The sequence below is a fragment of the Pantherophis guttatus genome, chromosome 4, assembly GCF_059756535.1.
Source record: "Pantherophis guttatus breed Tessera chromosome 4, ASM5975653v1, whole genome shotgun sequence".
Taxonomy (NCBI): domain Eukaryota; kingdom Metazoa; phylum Chordata; class Lepidosauria; order Squamata; family Colubridae; genus Pantherophis; species Pantherophis guttatus.
In genome coordinates this window covers 78,526,600-78,547,494 of record NC_142066.1, presented here as the reverse complement: position 1 = coordinate 78,547,494, position 20,895 = coordinate 78,526,600, and the positions used below count along the sequence as shown (strand labels likewise).

At 37.1% G+C, this 20,895-nt stretch overlaps 1 protein-coding gene across 6 annotated transcripts in view; it reads right to left on the bottom strand.

Moving 5' to 3' along the window:
• Positions 1 to 17,429, bottom strand: part of AMPH (amphiphysin) — a 183,810-nt gene extending 166,381 nt beyond the window's left edge. The window contains exons 1-2 of one of the 6 annotated variants that reach the window (XM_034413368.3): positions 17,378 to 17,429; positions 16,699 to 16,815 (exon numbers count right to left, since the gene is read on the bottom strand). In XM_034413368.3, coding sequence (XP_034269259.1) covers positions 16,699 to 16,767 — 69 coding nt within the window. In that variant the 5' untranslated portion in view covers positions 16,768 to 16,815; positions 17,378 to 17,429. Of the gene's footprint in view, positions 1 to 16,698; positions 16,968 to 17,068; positions 17,132 to 17,338 lie in introns of those variants that run through there. The other 5 variants (XM_060686129.2, XM_087892432.1, XM_034413287.3 and 2 more) reach the window with 5 other exon arrangements.
• Between the last annotated feature and the right edge of the window lie 3,466 nt (positions 17,430 to 20,895).

The following is a 20,895-nucleotide window of genomic DNA, read 5'->3' as shown; positions in this document are numbered from 1 at the left end:
GAGATGGCAAAAATTTCGGCGTACTTGAAGGAACATTCAAATGAAAGATATTTAAGGGACTGGAGAAGATGGATAGATTATATCCGAAGTAAATACCGGAATAAGAAATTGCAGATAGGTTATGAATAAATATGTAGATATTGGTGTGTTTTTAGGTAATTAAGTTAACAGGGTAATTAGGGAATTGAAGGAATAAGAGATGCTGAATGTTATAATTATTTAGATTAGGATGGATTATGATTGTTGAATGTTATACCCTGTAATTTGTTCTGGGAAGAGTGGGGGGAGATGGGCAGATGGGAAGGGGAATGGGTGGGGGGAGGGGTGGTAGGGGTAAGGGAGGGGAGGGGGTGGGGGTGGTAGGGAAGGGGGGGAATAAACATGTAAACCTTTTGTAAAACTTTTTAATAAAAAAAATGTATTGCAAGTTACTCCAGAACTATTCTACTTTCTTTCTGTCTGCAATTCGACCTGGATCACATTAATATTGTTTGGCTTGTCATGAAACTGCATTGTAATCTTTGTCACTTTCTATATTGTGGAAAGTACCCACTGACTCCTTTTTTAAAAATAATAATGGCTACTCCATTTCTTGTATGATTTTTTTTTGTCCTTAGTAGAAGATCTGGTGTTCTTGTGATATGAAGTAACCCATACTATTCCATTTCAGATTGTTGATTCCCTGAATATCAATATTTAATCTTAACATTTTGTCTAACATTTTGTTCTGACATTAATCATGTTTTATGATTTCCATATTCTATACCATTGGTATAGGTATCTTTTTAGCATCAAAATTTCCTTCTTTTTTTGGCCATATCAACTCTGCATATCCTTTCATTCAATCATATCACAAACACTGAACTTATAATACTTGCCTTCAACTCTTTCTTATTCGCTTCTAGGATAGTTTCCAAAATAAACTGTCCATTTTCCAGTGGTATGTTGACATTATCCTGGTTATGAATATCCAATTTGTTTTCTTGGAAGAACTCTAGAGTAGTTTGCCATGTTATTCTTCAACCAACTAATTATTCTTAAGATTAATTTCCTTTCTCTACAATTCTACAACAATCCATTTATGACCCTTCCTATCAATCTATATAAGCCATACTATCCTTCTCCAACTTTATGTTCTCCAAATGTTCAGGATAACAACATCTATGTTATCATGATTGAGGTCACTAGACTTCAGAAGTCCCACATATAAGACCGAAATCTAAATGATTTCATGCAAGCAAACATTTTGCATTCAGCTTTCATAGGGTTTTTTTTTTTTTAATGTGGATGTGTTACTACCCAGATACAAACTGCTGAATTAGTAGAAGGGTCAGCTGCTTACTAAACTGCACAGCTGGATCTATGTATATAAATACAAATTTAAGTCTCTCTCTCTCTCCTTTTGTTATCCAACATGTTATATAATTACCTGGTTTTGCTGATTAAAGAGACAGGATATCAATATCTAAATTAATAGGTAAATTTAATAGTAATTTTCAAACTGTGCAATCCATACTGAAAAATTGAATTGATAAATTTTGAAAGTAATGTGATGTCTTAGAGTATTTACAGAATATCTAGCTGGCTTTAAAGACCCAATTGCTTTTAAAGTATGCATAGTATATCAGTCTTGCATAATAGAAGATAAGTGAATTAGATATGAAGATGTCTGTCATGGATGATAGTTGTTTGCACACATTCACAACAGATAAACAGAAGTTTGCTATATTAAAGATGAGAACACTTTCTTCTCCGATAAGGTGAAAGTCACATGAAATTAGATAATTTGGTTAGGTTCAGCTAAACCAGTGGTTCTCAACCTTCCTAATGCCGCGACCCTTTAATACAGTTCCTCATGTTGTGGTGACCCCCAACCAGGGGTGGGTTCTAAATTTTTTTACTACCGGTTCTGTGGGCATGGCTTATTTTGTGGGCGTGGCTTGGAGGTCATGTGACTGGGTGGGCGTGGCTAACTGGTCATGTGACCGGGTGGCCATGGCTATGTGTATAGAAAAAAGTCATTTCTGACAGGTCCTCGCACTTTTGACTGGTCCTCACACTTATGACCATCCTCACATTTATGCCTGTGCAGCATTCTTAACAACCATGTCACTCATTTCACAACTGCTTCTCTTCAACATGGTGATAAGATAGGGCAAAAAACGTAAAATGTGAGGACAGTCGTAAATTCGAGAACTGGTCAAAAGTGTGAAGACCAGTCAAAAATAACTTTTTCAGCCCTCTGAGTAGTCCATATGCATAAAAGGATACAGCAATAGAGAGGGATGAAGGAAGGGAAGGGAAATTAGAGTAGGAGTGAGGGTAAGAGAGGGAGGAAGAGAGGAGGAGAAGGAGAAAGGAAGAGGAAGTAGGGAGGAGAAGAAGAGGGGGAAGAGAAAGTAAGAAGGAAAGAAAAGAGAGAGGTAGTAGGTTTGAGGAGAAAGATTGCTGTACAATAAAAAAGATGAAAGGGAAGAAAGCCAACCCCAAACAAATATAAAGATATTAAGATAAAGAATGAATTGTTAAACTTTAAAGAATAAAAAAGAACAAATATGAATAAATAGCAATAATTAGAAACACACAAATAACATACAACGTATTTTCTTTGAACAGAGTATTTGGCCGGTTCACAAATTTAAACAGTTGTAGGAGGTTAGCACCCACCCCTTTCCTAGAAGAATGAAATATTTTGGGAAATATTAAAAAGGCAGAATATTATATTTCCCTAGATGAGAAATGGAGAAGAATATTTTACAGACAAAGCAGCTCCTACCTTCCTGCCCCACTACCCTTTATTAATGGGCCAGAGGCAGAAAATCAATCCTTTGTCAAAGGACATTTGCAACACAATAGCAACTGAAACTAACACAATGGGCCCCATCTAGCAACCGAAACTCACCACACGTGACCTGGGAAGCATGTGACCTGGCAAGCACATGTGACCATCAGCCAGCAAGGCTAGCTAAGACCCCCATCCCCTGGGAGTCTGACAACCAATCAGGATACTCTTCCGGGGCCCCAAGAAATGCAAAGCCAGAGAGAACATAAAAACCTGAGGATTTACGGTATCTGCCCCTTTTCTGTTCAGGAACTCAAGCCATATGATCCTGTCCACCATTAAACCATCTTTCCAAGCAGTCTCCATGTTTCCAGTGTCTTTTTCCCCACTTGGGGCAGAACCCAGAAGGATATTGCTTCCAACACAGTGTTTAGTCATTTCAATTAAATTTACAATTTCTATATTTCCTTTTTACCATATTTATTCCTCATCTATTTTTAAAAAAAAACAATATTACCCTTCATCCTCATCTCTAATCTTAATCAAATTCAATTTTTTCCTTCTATTCTATATTATACCCCTTCGCATTGTCATCTATTTTTATATCCATCCTCACATTGGTTAATTATGTAATTATGTAATACAGTTGTTTAATACAAATTCAACATTTTAATATAAATTAGTTATATAACTATCATTTTGTATATTAATCAATATGAACATAAATATTCCAATTATTTCCATGCAATCCAATTTCTTACAAATCAATTATATTTACCAATAATAATAAACCAAATAATTTCCCCCATATATTCCTCCAAACCACAACTTAACCATTTCTGCTTTCAACACAATATACCAATAATAATTAAGATTAATAATTGAGATTAATTAATAATAATTAATCTCAATTATTACAATTCCCTAGTTAAATAGAGCTTTTTTTCTTTTGTGTTTTAAAATCTTGAACCTCCTCTTTTGCCCTAAATTTCCCATTGTTTGCAGTTTTGCACCTACCTTTTTTGGTGAGGAAAAAGGAAAAGAAATCTCTCTCTGCCTCATTTTGTCACGTTGCAGCAAAGACCCTGCTTTACTTTCAATTCGCTTTTTCAGCATAGCTAGGGGGAAAAAAATCTGCTCCAGGAATTTACCTCTTTGCAGCTAGCTAGCAACAGAGCCCTCCGCAAAACAACTGAGAGCAAATCAGCTGAGAGTCCGGAGGCTGATCAAATCAATTTATGGTAATTAACCTATGCTGAAGCTGAAAGGGGCTGTTTTTTCTATTTTTGCAGGCACCAGTCTATTCATTTGTTTTCTTTTAACACTGATCAGCTGTGGGGCAGCCCTTTGAAGCCCTGCGGCAAGAATTTAAACGGTTTGTTTCTCTCTAGCCATCAGCTGGGACTCCGGAGGCAGCAATAGATTGGGAGTGGGCGGGGTAAGTGAACGGCGACCAGCGATCCAACAGAGGCAGAGGGTGAGGGTGAGTGAAGGCGTGGGGGGGGGCAAGAGAGGGCTTTGGCAACCCCTGTGAAATGGCCCTTCAACCCCCAAAGGGGTCGCAACCCCCAGGCTGAGAACCGCTGAGCTAAACTAAATTTTGACAGAATTTGGGATGAGTCCTCTTTCATTCCAGGCTTCGATATCTAAACCCCCTCTTTAATAACCTTCCTAGCTTGAGTGATATCAAGAGAACAAAGGGAATCAAAGGAGAAGCCATATGTATACATTTAAAGTTTTATGCAGCAGCTTCAGTAAAGGAAGATCATATTTAATTTTGAATGTCCATATAAAGTCTGTGTGCAAGCAAGTAAATTGCAAGTATCTGGGCTTTAATTCACAGGGTAATTTCATCTAGAAAGATTTTCAGCATTAAGGACTGGTCTCATAATGGTAAGAAGGGGGAAGAGAATTCACCTTAACTCTCAATTGTAAACTGTCATGTAATGTATGTGTTGTTTCAAAGAGTATGAATGTTCAAAATTATTAAAATGTCTCTTAAAGTCAAATTAATGCATATAATACTTCCATAAATATAACCATTTTATGACACTCCCCCTGCGCCCAATGGCTGCAATGAATCCATTTATTTTAGTAAATGAATACTTGCATTTTTACAAGTATATGTACAATTTAAGCAATAAAACATCGTCTACCTGCTTCACCTCATTTTGACTTTAAAAGGTCAAAGAGAAACATGCAGCACAGAAAGGAAGAAGGGCAATTAAGTGATAACAGAATAAATATATAAATCAATGTCTTTCTATCAGAAGCTTCAGAAATAACCTCTGATGAACAGAAACTAACAAATGTGTCAAACTTAACAAGGCAAAATAAGGGGGGGGGAATCCCATAACATTTTGTATTGAATATCACCTTTTAAGGCTGAATAGAAAGGCTTTGAATCAAAGAAAGCTAGTGTAGAAGTTAAGGTGCTGGCCTTAAAACCAGGAATCTGTGACTTCTAGTCTTACCTTAGGCATAAAACTGGCTGAATTGATTTTAGCCCACTTGCTATCTCTCAGTCTAATCCACCTCACAGGATTGTTGTTGTGGGGAATATAGGAAGAGGAAGGAGTTTTAGGTATGTTTACCATCTTGAGTTATTTATAGAAGAAACAGAGGCAGTATAAAAGTCTAACAAATAAATCAAACAAAAATGGCACTTTCAAGAACATATGAACAAGAGGTCTTGACAAAAAAATGCTGCTATTAAAAAAATATTATCTGTTCACAGCAATCTGAAGTCAGAGCTGCCAGTTCTTTAGCTGATGTTGGCCTTTATATATATGAGTTCTTTCCAAGAACTAAGATAACGATGTATTAGCACAGTCTATATGCGGATCCAAGAAATATGGTCATTTGTAATTGATTGGGGGATGTCAATGTAGAGATTATCTAAATGCTGTCAAAGATTTTAAACACACAATGTAAAATATAAGTGTGGGTGCCAATATAGAACCCATTGTTCCTATAACTACTTGGACCACAGCTAGTTCATGTTTGATGTTTTCAATTTTGATGTTAAGATCTTGATACTTTGTGATCTTGTCCATTTCTTTGTCTTCTACTCTATTGTCGATTGTCGATTGTCTAATATTAATGTTGTTGTTGTTTGCACAGTCAACCAGACGTTTAGTCTCAATCTGGCATTTTTATTCACCTATTAACTTGGGATAGGCATATGTGGATGTTTGATGGTATTAAAAGTACTGTTGTTGCAGGATGTAAGCTGTTCTGAGAAAAGGTATTTTTTGCAATTGACTGATGATTAATTTGTCAATGCCAGTAGTGTTCAACTAGTGCTCCAGTTTGTTTGGGATTACCTATTATTAGTAGTATTACCTTTGTTTTCTTTTGTCAAAATCATTCTGCTTCTATTTGCAGGTCTTTGTATTTAGTCGATTTCTCCAATTCCTTTTCTTCTATTCTGTTGTCTTCTGGTATTGCATTGTCAACTATCCAGATTTTGTCTTTCTTATCAACAATTGTTAAGTCTGGCATGATATGCAGGAGGTGCCTATTTTAATTCTAAAGTCACAGAGCAGTTCAGCTTCTTCATTTTCTATTATTTTCTATGTTGTTGTTGTTGTTGTTGTTGTTTTCACCACACAGTCGGTAGATGTTTAGACTGGACTCGCATTTTTATCCACCTAGCGAGTCTTTTCCAAGATTGGATTTGGCATTTCTATCTACCTATCAAGTTCTTCCTAGGGACATGGGATTATTATTTGCAATTAGGTTACAATATGATGTTTTATGAGCTAACTATATCTAACATACAGCCCTAACACTGAATATTCCCAGTGACCATCGAATACATACACTCTAATACTGTTACATTTCCTAATCTTTGCAAACCATAAAATGTGATATGTGATATAATTTGTGTCAGAACAAATATATTAAGGTGCCATCATACTGTCTTTGTTTTAAAAAATGCACAGCTATTTTTCAGTTTTTTATATTTTGGGATGTAGCCATCTGTGCTGCCTACAATGTTACATAAAAATATGTTTTCTACCTTTGTTCTATTTTTAGTATTGCTTTGCAACTTAGGTTGCAAGTATGAATCTCATATTAACAATGCTTAATATCTCACATTAACTGTCTGATAAACCTATATATAATTCTGAATGAGTTATTTGATTCAAATAAGATTTGACTCAAACTGATATCAGATTTTCAAACTGTTTTGAAATATTGTATCAAATATTTCAGAGAGCTTTGAATTCCTTCAAAGAGATTTTCAATTCTCAAATTCTCAAAGAGAATTCTTTCAAAGAGAGATTTACAGGTTATTCAGAGGATACTGGTAATTAGATCTTCTCATTTTGCAAAAATTGTTTTCTCATTTTATAATCTATATAGCTAGATCATAATCTATCACTGATAGATTATATAACTAGCAGTGATAGCTTGACAACATTTGCATTTTTTTAAAAAAAATGGTAAGACTACCTTTTCTGCATTAGTTCAGTATAACTTCTTTTATAACTCTTTGCCAGAGAATTTGAACATTTGAATCTGTCCTTTCCGCCTTGCTATCTCTGTCTTAAAAGAAAATCACAAGGAATATTTCCAGATTTATTACAGTGAAACTCTTTACTATCTGAAATACTGCAGGGTTAATATCCTCTAAAGGAACTATCATTCCTGATATTTTTATCACAATTTTAGGGGTGGGGAAGAAACCTCAGACACTTTATTATTACTTTATCATAACCCATGAATAAATAAAATCTTAAATAGGTTCAAACTGGATTCCCTGACAATTCCTTCTGCTGTAATCTGAATTTGGAGAAAACCCCGCTAATTGGGATCCTGGAATTGAAGTCCAATACATGTGGTGGACAGTATGTTGCAGAAATCTTTTTAAAGTAATAAAGCTACAAGATGGGAAAGGAAATGTGTTTATGTGTTTAATATAAAATAAATGAAATAATTTAGTAATAACCAGATTTACACTGCATAGATCTGAATTAGAAATAAGTGCATCTAATTTAATTTGGATTCCGCCTTTAATATTTGGTCTGGATTGTTGTTCTGTATCATGATTGCTGTGCATGACTTTGGATATAACTTTATGGAAATGCAGCATATAAATAAAGAAAAGGAGCTTACTTTTAAGCCGGTATATTAGAACTATGGTGCATTTACATAAAGTTTTATATCTAATATTTCATTAGTAGGCAACAGATGTACATCTATACATAATTGCAATATAGAATGTTTTGAGAAATTAAGCATTTGTTGAAGTGATTCTTTAAATAATCAAGGTTAATACAGGACTAATACAGGTAGGACTAATCTATACGTAACAGATGGATATAGCATACCGATCAGGCTAATTAACCATGAGAATGATACCATTTTGTATCTTTTCTTCACAACATTTATTTCAAATTGGCCAATTTCTTCACAAAGTATACTCTGCTTTACCATATCCATTTAGGAATGCTCATATTGCCAAAATATAATCAATTCATCCAAACACACTTTAAATCTTCCCACTGAGCAAAATCTTTAAGGGAGTTAGGCAATTAGTATTTTAGGTGCAGTTCCTCCTCTTCTGTATTAGCAGGGAAACCTGTACATTGGCTCCTTTTACTTGCCCTAAAGAATAGAATAAAGAATAACACCATTGGGAAGCGACTTTGGAGTTTTTTAATCCATCCTCCTGCTCCAGGAGGACATCCTCTACTATTTTGGACAAATGGCTCTCCAAGCTTTTTTTTATAAATGTCCAGTGATGGAGCACCCACAACTTTGGAGGAAAGCCATTCCACTGATTAATTGTTCTCACTGTCAGGAAATTTATCTTTAGTTCCAGATTGAATCTCTCTTTGATAATCTTCTGTTACTTCTTGTCATGCCCTCAGATGCTTTGAAGAATAGGTTGAAACCCCACCTGTCTTCTCTGTGACAGCCTCACAAATATATTGGAAGACTGCTATTGTATAAGCCCTACTCCTTCCTTCGTTAGACTTGACATAACTAGTTCACACAATCATTCATCAATTTACTCTCCAGTCTCCTAATCATCTTTGTTGCTCATCTATCATTCTTTCAAGAGTCTCAACTTTTTTTTTGTACCATGAGGACCAAAACTGGATGCAATATTCAAGTATATTTTGTCTTACCAAGGCAGTATAAAATGGCACTAATACTTCACGTGATCTTGATGCTATCACTCTGTTGATGCAGCCTAGGACTGCATTGGCTTTTTTGGAAGTAGCAGCATGCTGCTGGTTCATTCTTAAAGTGATTGTTCACTAGGACACTTAGATCCCTCCAGGGGTGGGTTCTAAATTTTTTTACTACCGGTTCTGTGGGTGTGGCTTATTTTGTGGGCATGGCTTGGAAATCATGTGACTGGGTGGGCGTGGCTAGCTGGTCATGTGACCGGGTGGCCATGGCTATGTGTGTAGGGACTACTCAGAGGGCTGAAAAAAAGTCATTTCTGACAGGTCCTCACACTTTTGACTGGTCCTCACACTTATGACCATCCTCACATTTATGCCCGTGCAGCATTCTTAACAACCATGTCACTCATTTCACAACTGCTTCTCTTCACCATGGTGATAAGATAGGGCAAAAAACGTAAAATGTGAGGACAGTCGTAAGTTCGAGGACTGGTCAAAAGTGCGAAAACCAGTCAAAAATAACTTTTTCAGCCCTCTGAGTAGTCCACATGCACAAATGGATACAGCAATAGAGAGGGATGAAGGAAGGAGAAGAGAGATGGAAGAAGGAAGGAGAGAGAGGGAAGGAAGAGAAGGCAGGAAGGAAGGGAAAGGAAATTAGAGTATGAGTGAGGGTAAGAGAGAGAGGAAGAGAGGAGGAGAAGGAGAAAGGAAGAGAAAGTAGAGAGGAGAAGAAGAGTGGGGGAAGAGAAAGTAAGAAGGAAAGAAAAGAGAGAGGTGGTAGGTTTGAGGAGAAAGATTGCTGTACAATAAAAAAGATGAAAGGGAAGAAAGGCAACCCCAAACAAATATAAAGATATTAAGATAAAGAATGAATTGTTAAACTTTAAAGAATAAAAGAGAACAAATATGAATAAAGAGCAATAATTAGAAACACACATACAAACATACAATGTATTTTCTTTGAACAGAGTATTTGGCCGGTTCACAAATTTAAACAGCGTTTAGTCATTTCAATTAAATTTACAATTTCTATATTTCCTTTTTGCCATATTTATTCCTCATCTATTTTTTTAAAAAACCAATATTACCCTTCATCCTCATCTCTAATCTTAATCAAATTCAATTTTTCCCTTCTATTCTATATTATACCCCTTCCCATTGTCATCTATTTTTATATCCATCCTCACATTGGTTAATTATGTAATATTACAATTGTTTAATACAAATTCAACATTTTAATATAAATCAATTAGTTATATAACTATCTTTTTGTATATTAATCAATATGAACATGAATATTCCAATTATTTCCATGCAATCCAATTTCTTACAAATCAATTAATTATATTTACCAATAATAATAAACCGAATAACTTCCCCCATATATTCCTCCAAACCACAACTTAAACATTTCTGCTTTCAACACAATATACAATTAATAGTATCTCAATTATTACAATTCCCTAGTTAAATAGAGCTTTTTTTCTTTTGTGTTTTAAAATCTTGAACTCTCCTCTTTTGCCCTAAATTTCCCATTGTTTGCACCTACCTTTTTTGGTGAGGAAAAAGAAAAGAAATCTGCCTCTGCCTAATTTTCCAATGTAACAGCCAACACCCTGCTTTACTTTCAATTTCATTTTCAGCTTGATTTGCATAAGGAGAAAAAAAATCTGCTCCAGCAATTTAGCTCTTTGCAGCAAGCCCTGCGCAAAACAGCTGAGAGCAAATCAGCTGAGAGTCGGGAGGCAGATCTAATCAACGGGCTAATTAACCTATGCTGAAGCTGAAAGGAGTTTTTTCTTGCTGTTTGCTTGCAAGGAGGTTAATGCTGTGAGGCACAGGCCAACGGGTGGGGGCCACCCTCCTTGCCACTTAGCACCCCCCTGTCACCCCCTTGCCTCTTACCGCCTCCCTAAGACATGGTACTGCCCACTTTGGGAACCACTGGCTTAACTAATTAACTACTTAACAACCGGTTCTACTGAAGTAGAATCCCACCACTGGGTCTACCCATTTATTTTTGCAGACACTGGTCTACTCATTTGTTTTCTTTTAACACTGATCAGCTGTAAGGCAGCCCTTTGAAGCCCCGCGGCAAGAGTTTAAACAGTTTTTTTCCCTCTAGCCATCAGCTGGGACTCAGGAGGCAGCAATAGATTGGGAGTGGGGCCAAATTAAAGGTAAGAATAACGCGGGGGTGGGAGGGGGCGGGCAGGGGGGAGAACCAGTTCAGTGATGTCATGTCATCCCCACTACCGGCTCGCAGGAACCAGGCCGGGCCGAACCGGGAGGAACCCACCACTGGATCCCTCTCACAGTTACTGTCAGTTACTATTGAAGAAGATGATAACTATTCTATACCTGTGAATTTAATTTTTCTTGTATAAGTATAAGTCCTTACTTTACTCACCATTGAATTGCATTTTGTTGGATAGGTCTCAGTGTTCAAGACTGTCAAAATATTACTGTAACATGAGTCTATCATCTAAAATGTTGTCTATTCCCCACAACTTGATATTGTCTGCAAATTTTATGAACACCCCTTCTATCCCCTCACCTAAATCATCTATGGAGATATTGGAGTACTGGGCCTAAGACAGAAGTTTGAAGTACCACATGGCATACTTAACCTTCATTTAAATGTAGTTCCATTGAGAACTAGATGATGAGTATGGTCAGCCATCTGGTGGTGCTTCTGTCTATCTCACATTTTTATACAGAATCTTACCAAGAAGTAGATTGTGGTCTACTTTATCAATCAATTTACTGATGTCTAAGTAAACAATGTCCATAGTATTCACTTTAACAAAGTATTGCTTGTTAAAGAATGCAGCAATGTTTGTTACGTTTGCTATGATCTGCTTTTGACAAACAGCATGTTAGCTTAGTTTAGCTTGTTTCTAGGTGTTCAGATTTGTTGGTTGATTATCTTTTTCAGGATCTTCACAGAAATGATGTCAAGATGATTGGTCTAGAATTTCCTGGACCCATTTCCCCCCCTTTTCGAAGATCTGAACCACATCAGTGTTTTCCAGTCCTCTAGTAGTTCCCAGTGCTCCAGGATCTTTGAAAAATATGGTTCAATGGTTCTGAGATCACATCTGCCACCTACTTCAGAACCCTGGGATATAATCCATCTGGTCATGGAAATTTGAACTCATCTGCAGTATAGATGCTATCTTTTCTTGCCTCTCTTGATTTGTATTCCTAATCTGTCTTTTGATAGATTGGACTATTTTTCCTTTTGTGTAAAGATGCAAAGAATGAATTTACAGTAATTAGTTTGGCTTCTAGTTAAGACTAGGTTAGGGTTAGGGTTAAAGCTAGGAGACTATGAGTTCTAGACCTGTCAAGTATAACAGCTGGGTTACCTTGGGCCAGTCACTGTCTCTCAGCCCTAAAAAGGCGGCGGCAATGGCAACCACTTCTGAAATCTTGACAAGAAAATAGCAGGTACTATTCCCCGTGGTTGTCAGTAATCCATCCTGCCTCAAAGGCACAGACACACAAATACAAGATAAGGGAGTATATAAATACCATTGTTCCCTTTTTACCTGCCAGATGAAACAACTCAAAATAATGACAGCAAACTATAATACATATTATAAACTATATAACCATTCAAGGTTGCAGCATGGGAATGCTCTTGTTGTCCAGTGAAGCAATCCCACCCTATTCAAGGATATTCTATTCCATTCCTTTTCCCAACCAGTTGTTTTGGAAAGCAGGTCTGTCATCAACACATCATGATCACATTTTTCTTTTTGAAAAGTTTCTTTTTCTAAGATGGTTTGTAGGTCTGTATACCCTAACTCTGATGTTGATGATGTTGATGGTATCATTTCAGGCTATACAAGCTATGCCACTCATAAATGAATATTAAAAACAGGCAGAATGACACCTTATGTCTGTTTACAAGTATAGAAAAAGAAGTGTTGGCAGGGTCTTCTAGACTTGGCATTTGATGCTTTTGAAAGGAAAGTCTTTAACATAGAAATACTGAATTCACGATATAAAGGGGTGGATGGCCTTTTAATGTTGTAAAGAAAAGTGCTAGTAAAAATAATGTTTTCCAATCTCTTCACATGGCTTTGTAAAAGAATAATTTCCAGCTAAAGGGGAGGCAGGGTGAATTTGTCTGCATTTGATCTGATTTTCTAGTGCTCTGGCTTTATCCTCTTCAAAGAGTTTACTGGTCTTTTTTAAAAAATAAGGAGGGGGAATGTTAATATTTTGTTTGGATCTGACTGGTTTTTTATGCTGTAAACTGTCTTAAAACATTAAACTCTACTGTATAAACATAAATACATCATTGATTTGGAAGTGATTGTGCTGTTTATCTGGCTTAACATTCAGCCAATGTAGTATTTGGGCACTGGGTGCAGCTTCATCTCATTAAGTTGAATGCTTAAACACATCAAGAAGAGCTCATCATCTTCTCAGGCAAGCTGTTTCTATCTCAAACAATGTTTGCTATTAGAAATGAGCGAAACATTTAACCAAAATCTGGTTTCAATCAATGATCACCTGTTTTTTGGTGAAATGGAGTACAATCTATTCCACGTTCTATATAATAGTTTTACAGATCTTTGAAGATTGCAATAATTTCTTCTCTTGATTCTTCTTTCCCAAAATAAACCTGTGTAACTCACTTGTGGGCACTCTATCACTGGAGGTTTTTCAGAAGAGACTAGACAGACACTTGTCTGAAATGGTATAGATTCTCCTGCGTAAGCAGGGGGTTGGAATAGAAGACCTCCAAGGTCCAGTCCCATCCCATATTAAGCCACTCATCTCTTTTTTTCCAATTTAGGCATTGCCAGATTCTCAAAGGACTCTGGGCAACTCACAATAAAGCAAAACAGAACAAAAAAAAAATTAAACCAAATATAAAATGAAGAAACAAGTTGGAAATTCATCCGCTCAACTAAAAAAAAAAAGTTACAAAACAAATCCTAAACAAGCTCTATCAATGACTAAATTTCTGGATATCTTACTCATAACAACATATCCACACATGCCCACTTGTACACACAGCCATAATGTTGTTTGTTTGATTTTAAAGCTAGGATATCACAATTAGCATTATATGGAAACTAGGTTGTTACAGTTCAGTCAACAAATCATGATTAGCTTAGCCTGGTCTATGAAACCAGCAAATAAGTTGCATTCTGATTTAAGTTTGCTATTAATAGATCAGTGAAAACAATGTCACATTAATTTCCCATTGATTTCCATAGATCTTGGATCCAACCATCATTTGAATTGAATGCAGGAATGTTTATATTTGTTTATTTATTTACTGGCAGCAGCCCTCCAGCCTTCTCTGGATGTCAATAATTGAATGTGGAGGCCTACGTGATTAAAGTAACCAAGCGTTCACATGGCCTATCTAGAATATATGTGGATGGTGGCTTGATTTTCCTTGTTTATCGAGCATCTGTACCTAAATCAAATTGTAGATCCAATATGAAATAATCAGCATTAACTAGATATTAATATTTAAGAGTTTGGAGTTAAAAAGAATTACATTGTGAAGCTCACACATTAGAATTCAAACAACCTATTTGAAGATTAATCTTAACAGTCTTGGAGACAACTGTGAGGCAAGGAGAGGATTTTAACACTCTCATTTTGTGGGATTTGATAGCTTTTAAATGAGCATCATTTTAAAAAAGATTTATATTTGAGAGATTTCAAAATGTATTCCAATAACTCTGCAGTTATTCAGTCACTATACCTGAGCAATTTAATTCAGACCTACAGGAAACTATCCTGTCTTATGAAGAGAAAAAGCACTGCTTTTAAATATGGCAAGACATGAAAAGTTGATTTCCCTGAATTTAAGCCCAAAGCCCATCCATTCTCCTATCTCATGTTCCTACCAGAATCTTCCACCCCATCATCTCTTTTTTGTCTCTATTGGGCCTTCCTTCCTAAGAATTAGAACTGACCTCCAGATTCAGCTGCAAATCATCAGGAACCTGAGTAATGTGGATTTTGTTTCCTTTCACCATATTTTAAACAGTTAGACCTCTGAATCTTGAATAAAAACCTGGCAAGAGTTTCTGAATAGGGGGTGTTTGGTGGCCATTGTGGATTAGTGACATAAACCATTTGGAGAAGGCCACTCTGATCAATGCTGCTTTAGTCGTCAGATGAATGCAGACAGGAGATCAAATAACTTTATACTAAGCTTGGGCAGTTATTAAAAGAAACACAATCCTCTTATAGTCTAGTGAAATGGGCACATAAAGATGGGGCTTAGGGAGAACCAAATCTTTATGCAGAGAGAACTATATTTCCAATCCTCCTTTCAAGCTGCAGGTTACCAAGAGGCTTTTGATCCTTTGATAGCAGCTGCAATATTAACAAAGCACCAGAATGCTGGAAAAGGAAAATGGGAAGTATAAGACTGAGGGGTCCAATGTCTTTCCCAAATAAAAAAATGGTTATAGCAAGACTATCTCCAGAAAGTAGTGAAGTCATACATCTCTAGGGGCCTTATTATTCAATGAAAAAGATAAAAACCCCAGTGTTTTATCCCCAGTGTTTTGTGGAACACACAAACAGGTCACAGATTATACAGGTTCTTTCATTAGCCAAGAATCTGCAAAAATCTGGAGCCACTATCTCTTGGCAAACAGTTTTTGACTCTGAGCAAGCTAACCCTAAAAGCAAAACCCTTGGCCCAGACAAAACAGCACATCACCTGCAACTGTTTGACTTTTCTATGATAGGAAATAATACATAATTATTGGGTTAATGATAGAAGAACAGGTATAAGGCAGTCTGAATATAACTCTGCCCTACATCCTTCCTCAGATTAAAAGGGCTTCATGAAGATGATAATTATTCAATGGGCCAAGAGATATTATATAACACCATTGATGAGGGCAGCTTGCCAACAGAAGAGGGAGGGAGAAAACAGCACAGTAATTATAGAGGAGGTATTAACTAAAAGTTCCTTGGGGAGGGAGGCATCTTCCCGGTCCACCATCTCTTTACCAAGATTTATTTATGCTCCAGTCACGAATACAGGAATTAAGTCCATGCCGGTATTTCTGTGCCACAGCTTCCAGCCCACTGAGCCCGAATTCAACCATTTTCTCAAAGAGCTGTTCTGTACACCAGCACGGCGATTCCTCGATATATATATATATCGATATATATATTTGTGGAAGGACAACCACCTTTAACTGTGCTGCAAGGCATTGAGGTAAATGGGGCAACAAAGATCAGAAGGGCTTGAATATTTCCTTTTAGTTTCCCGCGGGGCGGGATTCGATACAGCACTTAAAATGCCCGTGTCCTTCTGATTAATTCAGACACTTGGTTCTCGCTCGCCCTACCGCTTTCCACCCCATCTTGTAAGAGCTCCAATTTATACAGATAATGCCCTCTGTGCAAATCAGTCTAGAGAAAGCGGATCGGGCGAGGGCGGCAGCACAACTAAGGAAAGCCAGACGTTGATCCACGCCGGCACCCGCAACCTCTGCCTTGCCCGAAATCGCGATGCCTTGCCCGAAATGCTCAGCATTTGCAACGCTGTAGCAGCGCTGCACATCTTCTGGCTCGGCTTGGTTGTGCAGCCCTTCTCACATGGATCCGCAGGGTGCTAATCACTGTCCCCGCATTTACTGAAGGATCTGCTGCAAGGTTCCCCCCTCCTTCCCCTCGCACTTCTACGCTTCTTCCCCAACGCCGTGAAATCCCAAAGTGCACGGACTCGCCTTTTTTTCTAACAGTTGCTGCGTCTTCGCTTACCTTTTCCTGTGCCCTGTTCAGTCTCTTTTGGACATTTTTCGCAAAGATGCCCGTTTTCATGTCAGCCATGGTGGCTGGTTCAAGGAATCCTGACGCGGCGGCAATTCAAGGACACAACTGTAAGAAGAAGGAGGAGAGAAACGAGGCTGAGTCTCAGAGAGAGAGAGAGAGGGAGGGAGGGAGATGGAGAGAGAGCGAGAGCAAGCGAGCGAGAGAAAGAAAGAAAGAAAGAAAGGGGGAGGGCCATAGGGAAGAAGGGGGGGTTACTTAAAGAGAGAGCTGGCGCGAGAAGTCTCAGATATGGGATCACGCATGACACAATCCGACAGACTGGGAGGATCAAGTTGGAAGACTACGGTTTTAAGCATACTTCTTAAAAATTAGCTTGCAGCAATGTAGTAACGCCTAGAGCATCTTGTTGGTTCTTGTACCCCCCCCCCAAAAAAAAAACTGCGTGAGACCACGAGGAATTCCACGGGATTACGATTTTGAGGTTAGGCCGACACGTATTTTTTTAAAGTCCTGGAAGTATGCAAGATTGCTGCCTACAGGCGTACTAGAAAATAAAGAGCTTTCTCTTTATTTTATTACAGAATTACACGACAATTAGTTCCAGGAAAAAGTTTGGAGGAATTTTCACCTGTATAGAATTAAATCGGGGAGGCCACAAGCAATCTACCTTGACTGAAATCGGGATCTCCTCCTTCATTTGCTCAGTTCTGAGGGATGCTGGGAATTGAAGTCCATCAAAACTGAAGAAACTCAGGTTGCCCACTCCTGGACTAAAATAGCACAGCTTGTGTCTTTTTCTCCGTTCTTATTAATTGCATTTACAAGTGCATGTTTAAAATCAAGTTCAGGCAAATCATTCAAATAATGTGTCCAAAGTCTATGATTCTGCAGGAAATGTCCTGGATAACTCTTTGTCTTTAAACCTTTTTTTTACCCAAAAACATGTACGTTGAACTGATGTTGGGTTCTTACTGAAACCCTACAGAAAGTTGATATAGAAATCCAACATATTAGAAAGCTAATATGTTAGAAAGCAAGACACTAGAGCTTCCAGCTCCATATTTATGTTTGCTTCTGGCTCCAAATGATCCTGACCGTTAGTCTTAGCAAATAAAACTAATGAATGGCATAAGCTCAGTGATATGTTTAGAAATGTGCTCTCAATTCTGTAATGAAACAAATGTCCTTCAGTAGCCATTCTGCATGTGTTCTCAACATTTCATAAATCCCAAATAGTGAGAAGCCCAATGCCACACAGCGATGTAGCTGTCCAAGGTACTGATCTATGATGTTTGCAACAGGAAACATATTTATAGTTCAATCTCGATTTTGTGGTGCTACGTAGAACTAAGGTCCCCTGAATTTTATGGGATTTATTGATCAATAGGCATAAAATATAGGACTATCCTAATATTATGGGGTTTTCATGAGTAACCTCTTTCCTAGGAATCTTAGGCCAAACCTAGAGACTTAAAGAAATAAAAGAAGTTAGACAGTAAAAAATGATGCAAGGTGATCCAATTAAAATGGCAGAATGTGAACAGATGGCTAGAATTTTTTAAGAGTTGATGAAAACATACTGTTGTCAGAACAGTTTTAGATTACACTGATGCTTCAATTCCCCATTGGACTGTGCAGGATTATAATACAAGAAATGAAGTACTACTTTTAAGTTATACAGTTAGACTTGCATTATATTTTGTCCAGTAAGGGTTAAGCTATAGTTTGTTTTCCTGTTACAGAAGGCATAATATTATTACTAGATGAGAGTTGTTTATCTTGTGGGCTCAAGTGAGTTTTCCTCTTGAGGTGATTTGAATGCCATGAGAAACCTTATATTTCACCATAATATGTAAAGCTATTAGATTATAGAATTTTATAGCTCTGCTGAAACATTAATTATGGATAAAATATACTACAAACCAGTATTTGTCCTGAGAGATATATCTTTTACAATTTAGGATGGAATAAAATTACTGATTATTATCATAATTCTCAAACTGTCATGCAAAAATGTAAGAATTAAAATTAGTCTTTGTTTCTTTTAAGTTTATAACAAATTCTGAAAATTTTATTTCCTGAGGGATTAATACTGTTTTTATGAATGTTATAGTTAGTCTGTTGAGACATAAATAGTGATAGAAATGGAATATATCAGCAGAGAACTTGGTGCTATGTACTAAAATTCTCTATTCTCTATGTACTAAAATTCTCAATTATTTAGTACACCAGAAATTATATAATCTCCTAAATAGGCTCATCGGTTAAAATGGACCCTTAGTGATTAATCAATCCATTTTATGTGTTACATCAAATTAACCACCTATTCTTAAATGCTTTGAAAATAAAAATGATAATTTTACATTTTAAAAAAGACATAACCACCTAACCAAAGATGGCATGTTTTAATGAAAATAATTAACTGTTTTATTATTGGTTAATCTTTACTGAGATTCACAGCCTTTGAGGCTGGTTAATAGCTGAGCAGCGCGAGTCCTAACCAAGGACCTAGGAACTGTTAAGGTATCGTCGGAGGATGTAAGCTGTTCCGAGTAAGGTGGTTTTTTGTAGAGTCAAAATGTTCAAGTCCGGCAAATTTAGAATTTCTAAATAGCGGGACAACACACGATTTCTTTTTCCACAGTCGCTCAACTTCAATTTGCAAATCCCAGTACTTTGTGATTTTTTTCTTGCTGCTTATCTTCAATCCGTGCATCACCAGGTATTGCAATGTCAATGAACCAGACTTTTTTCTTTTCAACTATTGTTATGTCAGGTGTGTTGTGGACCAAGTGCCTGTCAGTCTGAATCCTAAAGTCCCACAAGATCTTGAGTTTCTCATTCTCTAAAACTTTCTCAACCTGATGTTCCCAGTGGTTTTTGCTGTACTCAAATCCAAACTTCTGGCACAATTTCCAGTGAATGATCTTAGCAACACGGTCATGGCGTTGTAGGTAGTCAGTTTGTGAAATTTTGCTGCATCCACTGATCAGGTGGTCGACTGTCTCATCTTTCTCATTGCAGAGGCGGCATTTGGTAGTACAGTGGTTTAATGCACCCTGTTATTAACACAGCTGCCTGCAATTTCTGCAGGTTCGAATCTTACTAGGCTCAGCCTTCCATCCTTTCTAAGGTAGGTGAAATGAGGACCCAGTTTGTGGGGGCAATAAGCTGACTTTGTATAAATATACAAAAGTATGAAGGCTATTGCTTAACGCATTGTAAGCCGCCCTGAGTCTCCGGAGAAGGGCGGCATATAAATCAAATTTTTAAAAAAAATTGCTGTTGGTGGTAACATGTTGAATTTTTGCCTTCATGCAGTTTGTGGTTAGGGCTTGTTCTTGAGCTGCCAAAATAAAGCTTTCTGTTTCTTTTTTCAGTACTCCTGATCTTAACCAGTTCCAAGTTAGTTTCTGGTCAGCTTTGCCTTCAATACTTTTCAAGTATTGGCCATGCAGAGCTTTGTGTTTCCAATTTTCAGCTCACTGCTCAGTTACTTCTTTCTTATATTCTGCTTTTGTTTTAGTTGTCTTTAAAAGGCCTCCTTTATTTACTTCCTTAATCATTGGTTCTTCACTTTTCTGGATGTAATCATTCAAGCTGCATTTTTCTTCTTCCACAGTCTGCTTTACTTGTAGGAGTCCTCGACCACCCTCTGCTCTTGGTAAATATAATCGGTCAACATCACTTTTAGGGTGCAAGGCATGATTCATTGTCATAAGCTTCCTTGTTTTTCTGTTCAAATTGTCTAACTCCATCTAGGTCCAGTCAATTATTCCTGCAGAGTATCTAATCACAGGTATAGCCCAGGTATTTATGGCTTTTATGATGTTTCCTCCACTCAATTTGGACATTAATATCTTACGAATTCGCCGAATGTACTTGGCTGAAGTTAATTCCTTGACTTTATTATGCATTAAGTCAGAGGCTTCTAAAATCCCCAAGTACTTGTAGCCTTCTTCTGATTTTACTACCTTTATCATTTCTTCATTCTCTAGTTCTATTCCATCCTCTTCTATGATCTTGCCTGCTTTGGTTGCTATTGTTGCACATTTGTCAATTCCAAACTGCATACCAATGTCTTGGCTGAATTCTTTTGTGTTTTCAATTAATAAATTCAGTTCAGCTTTTGTTTTACCAAACAGCTTCAAATCATCCATGTACATCAAGTGCGAGATTTTCAGT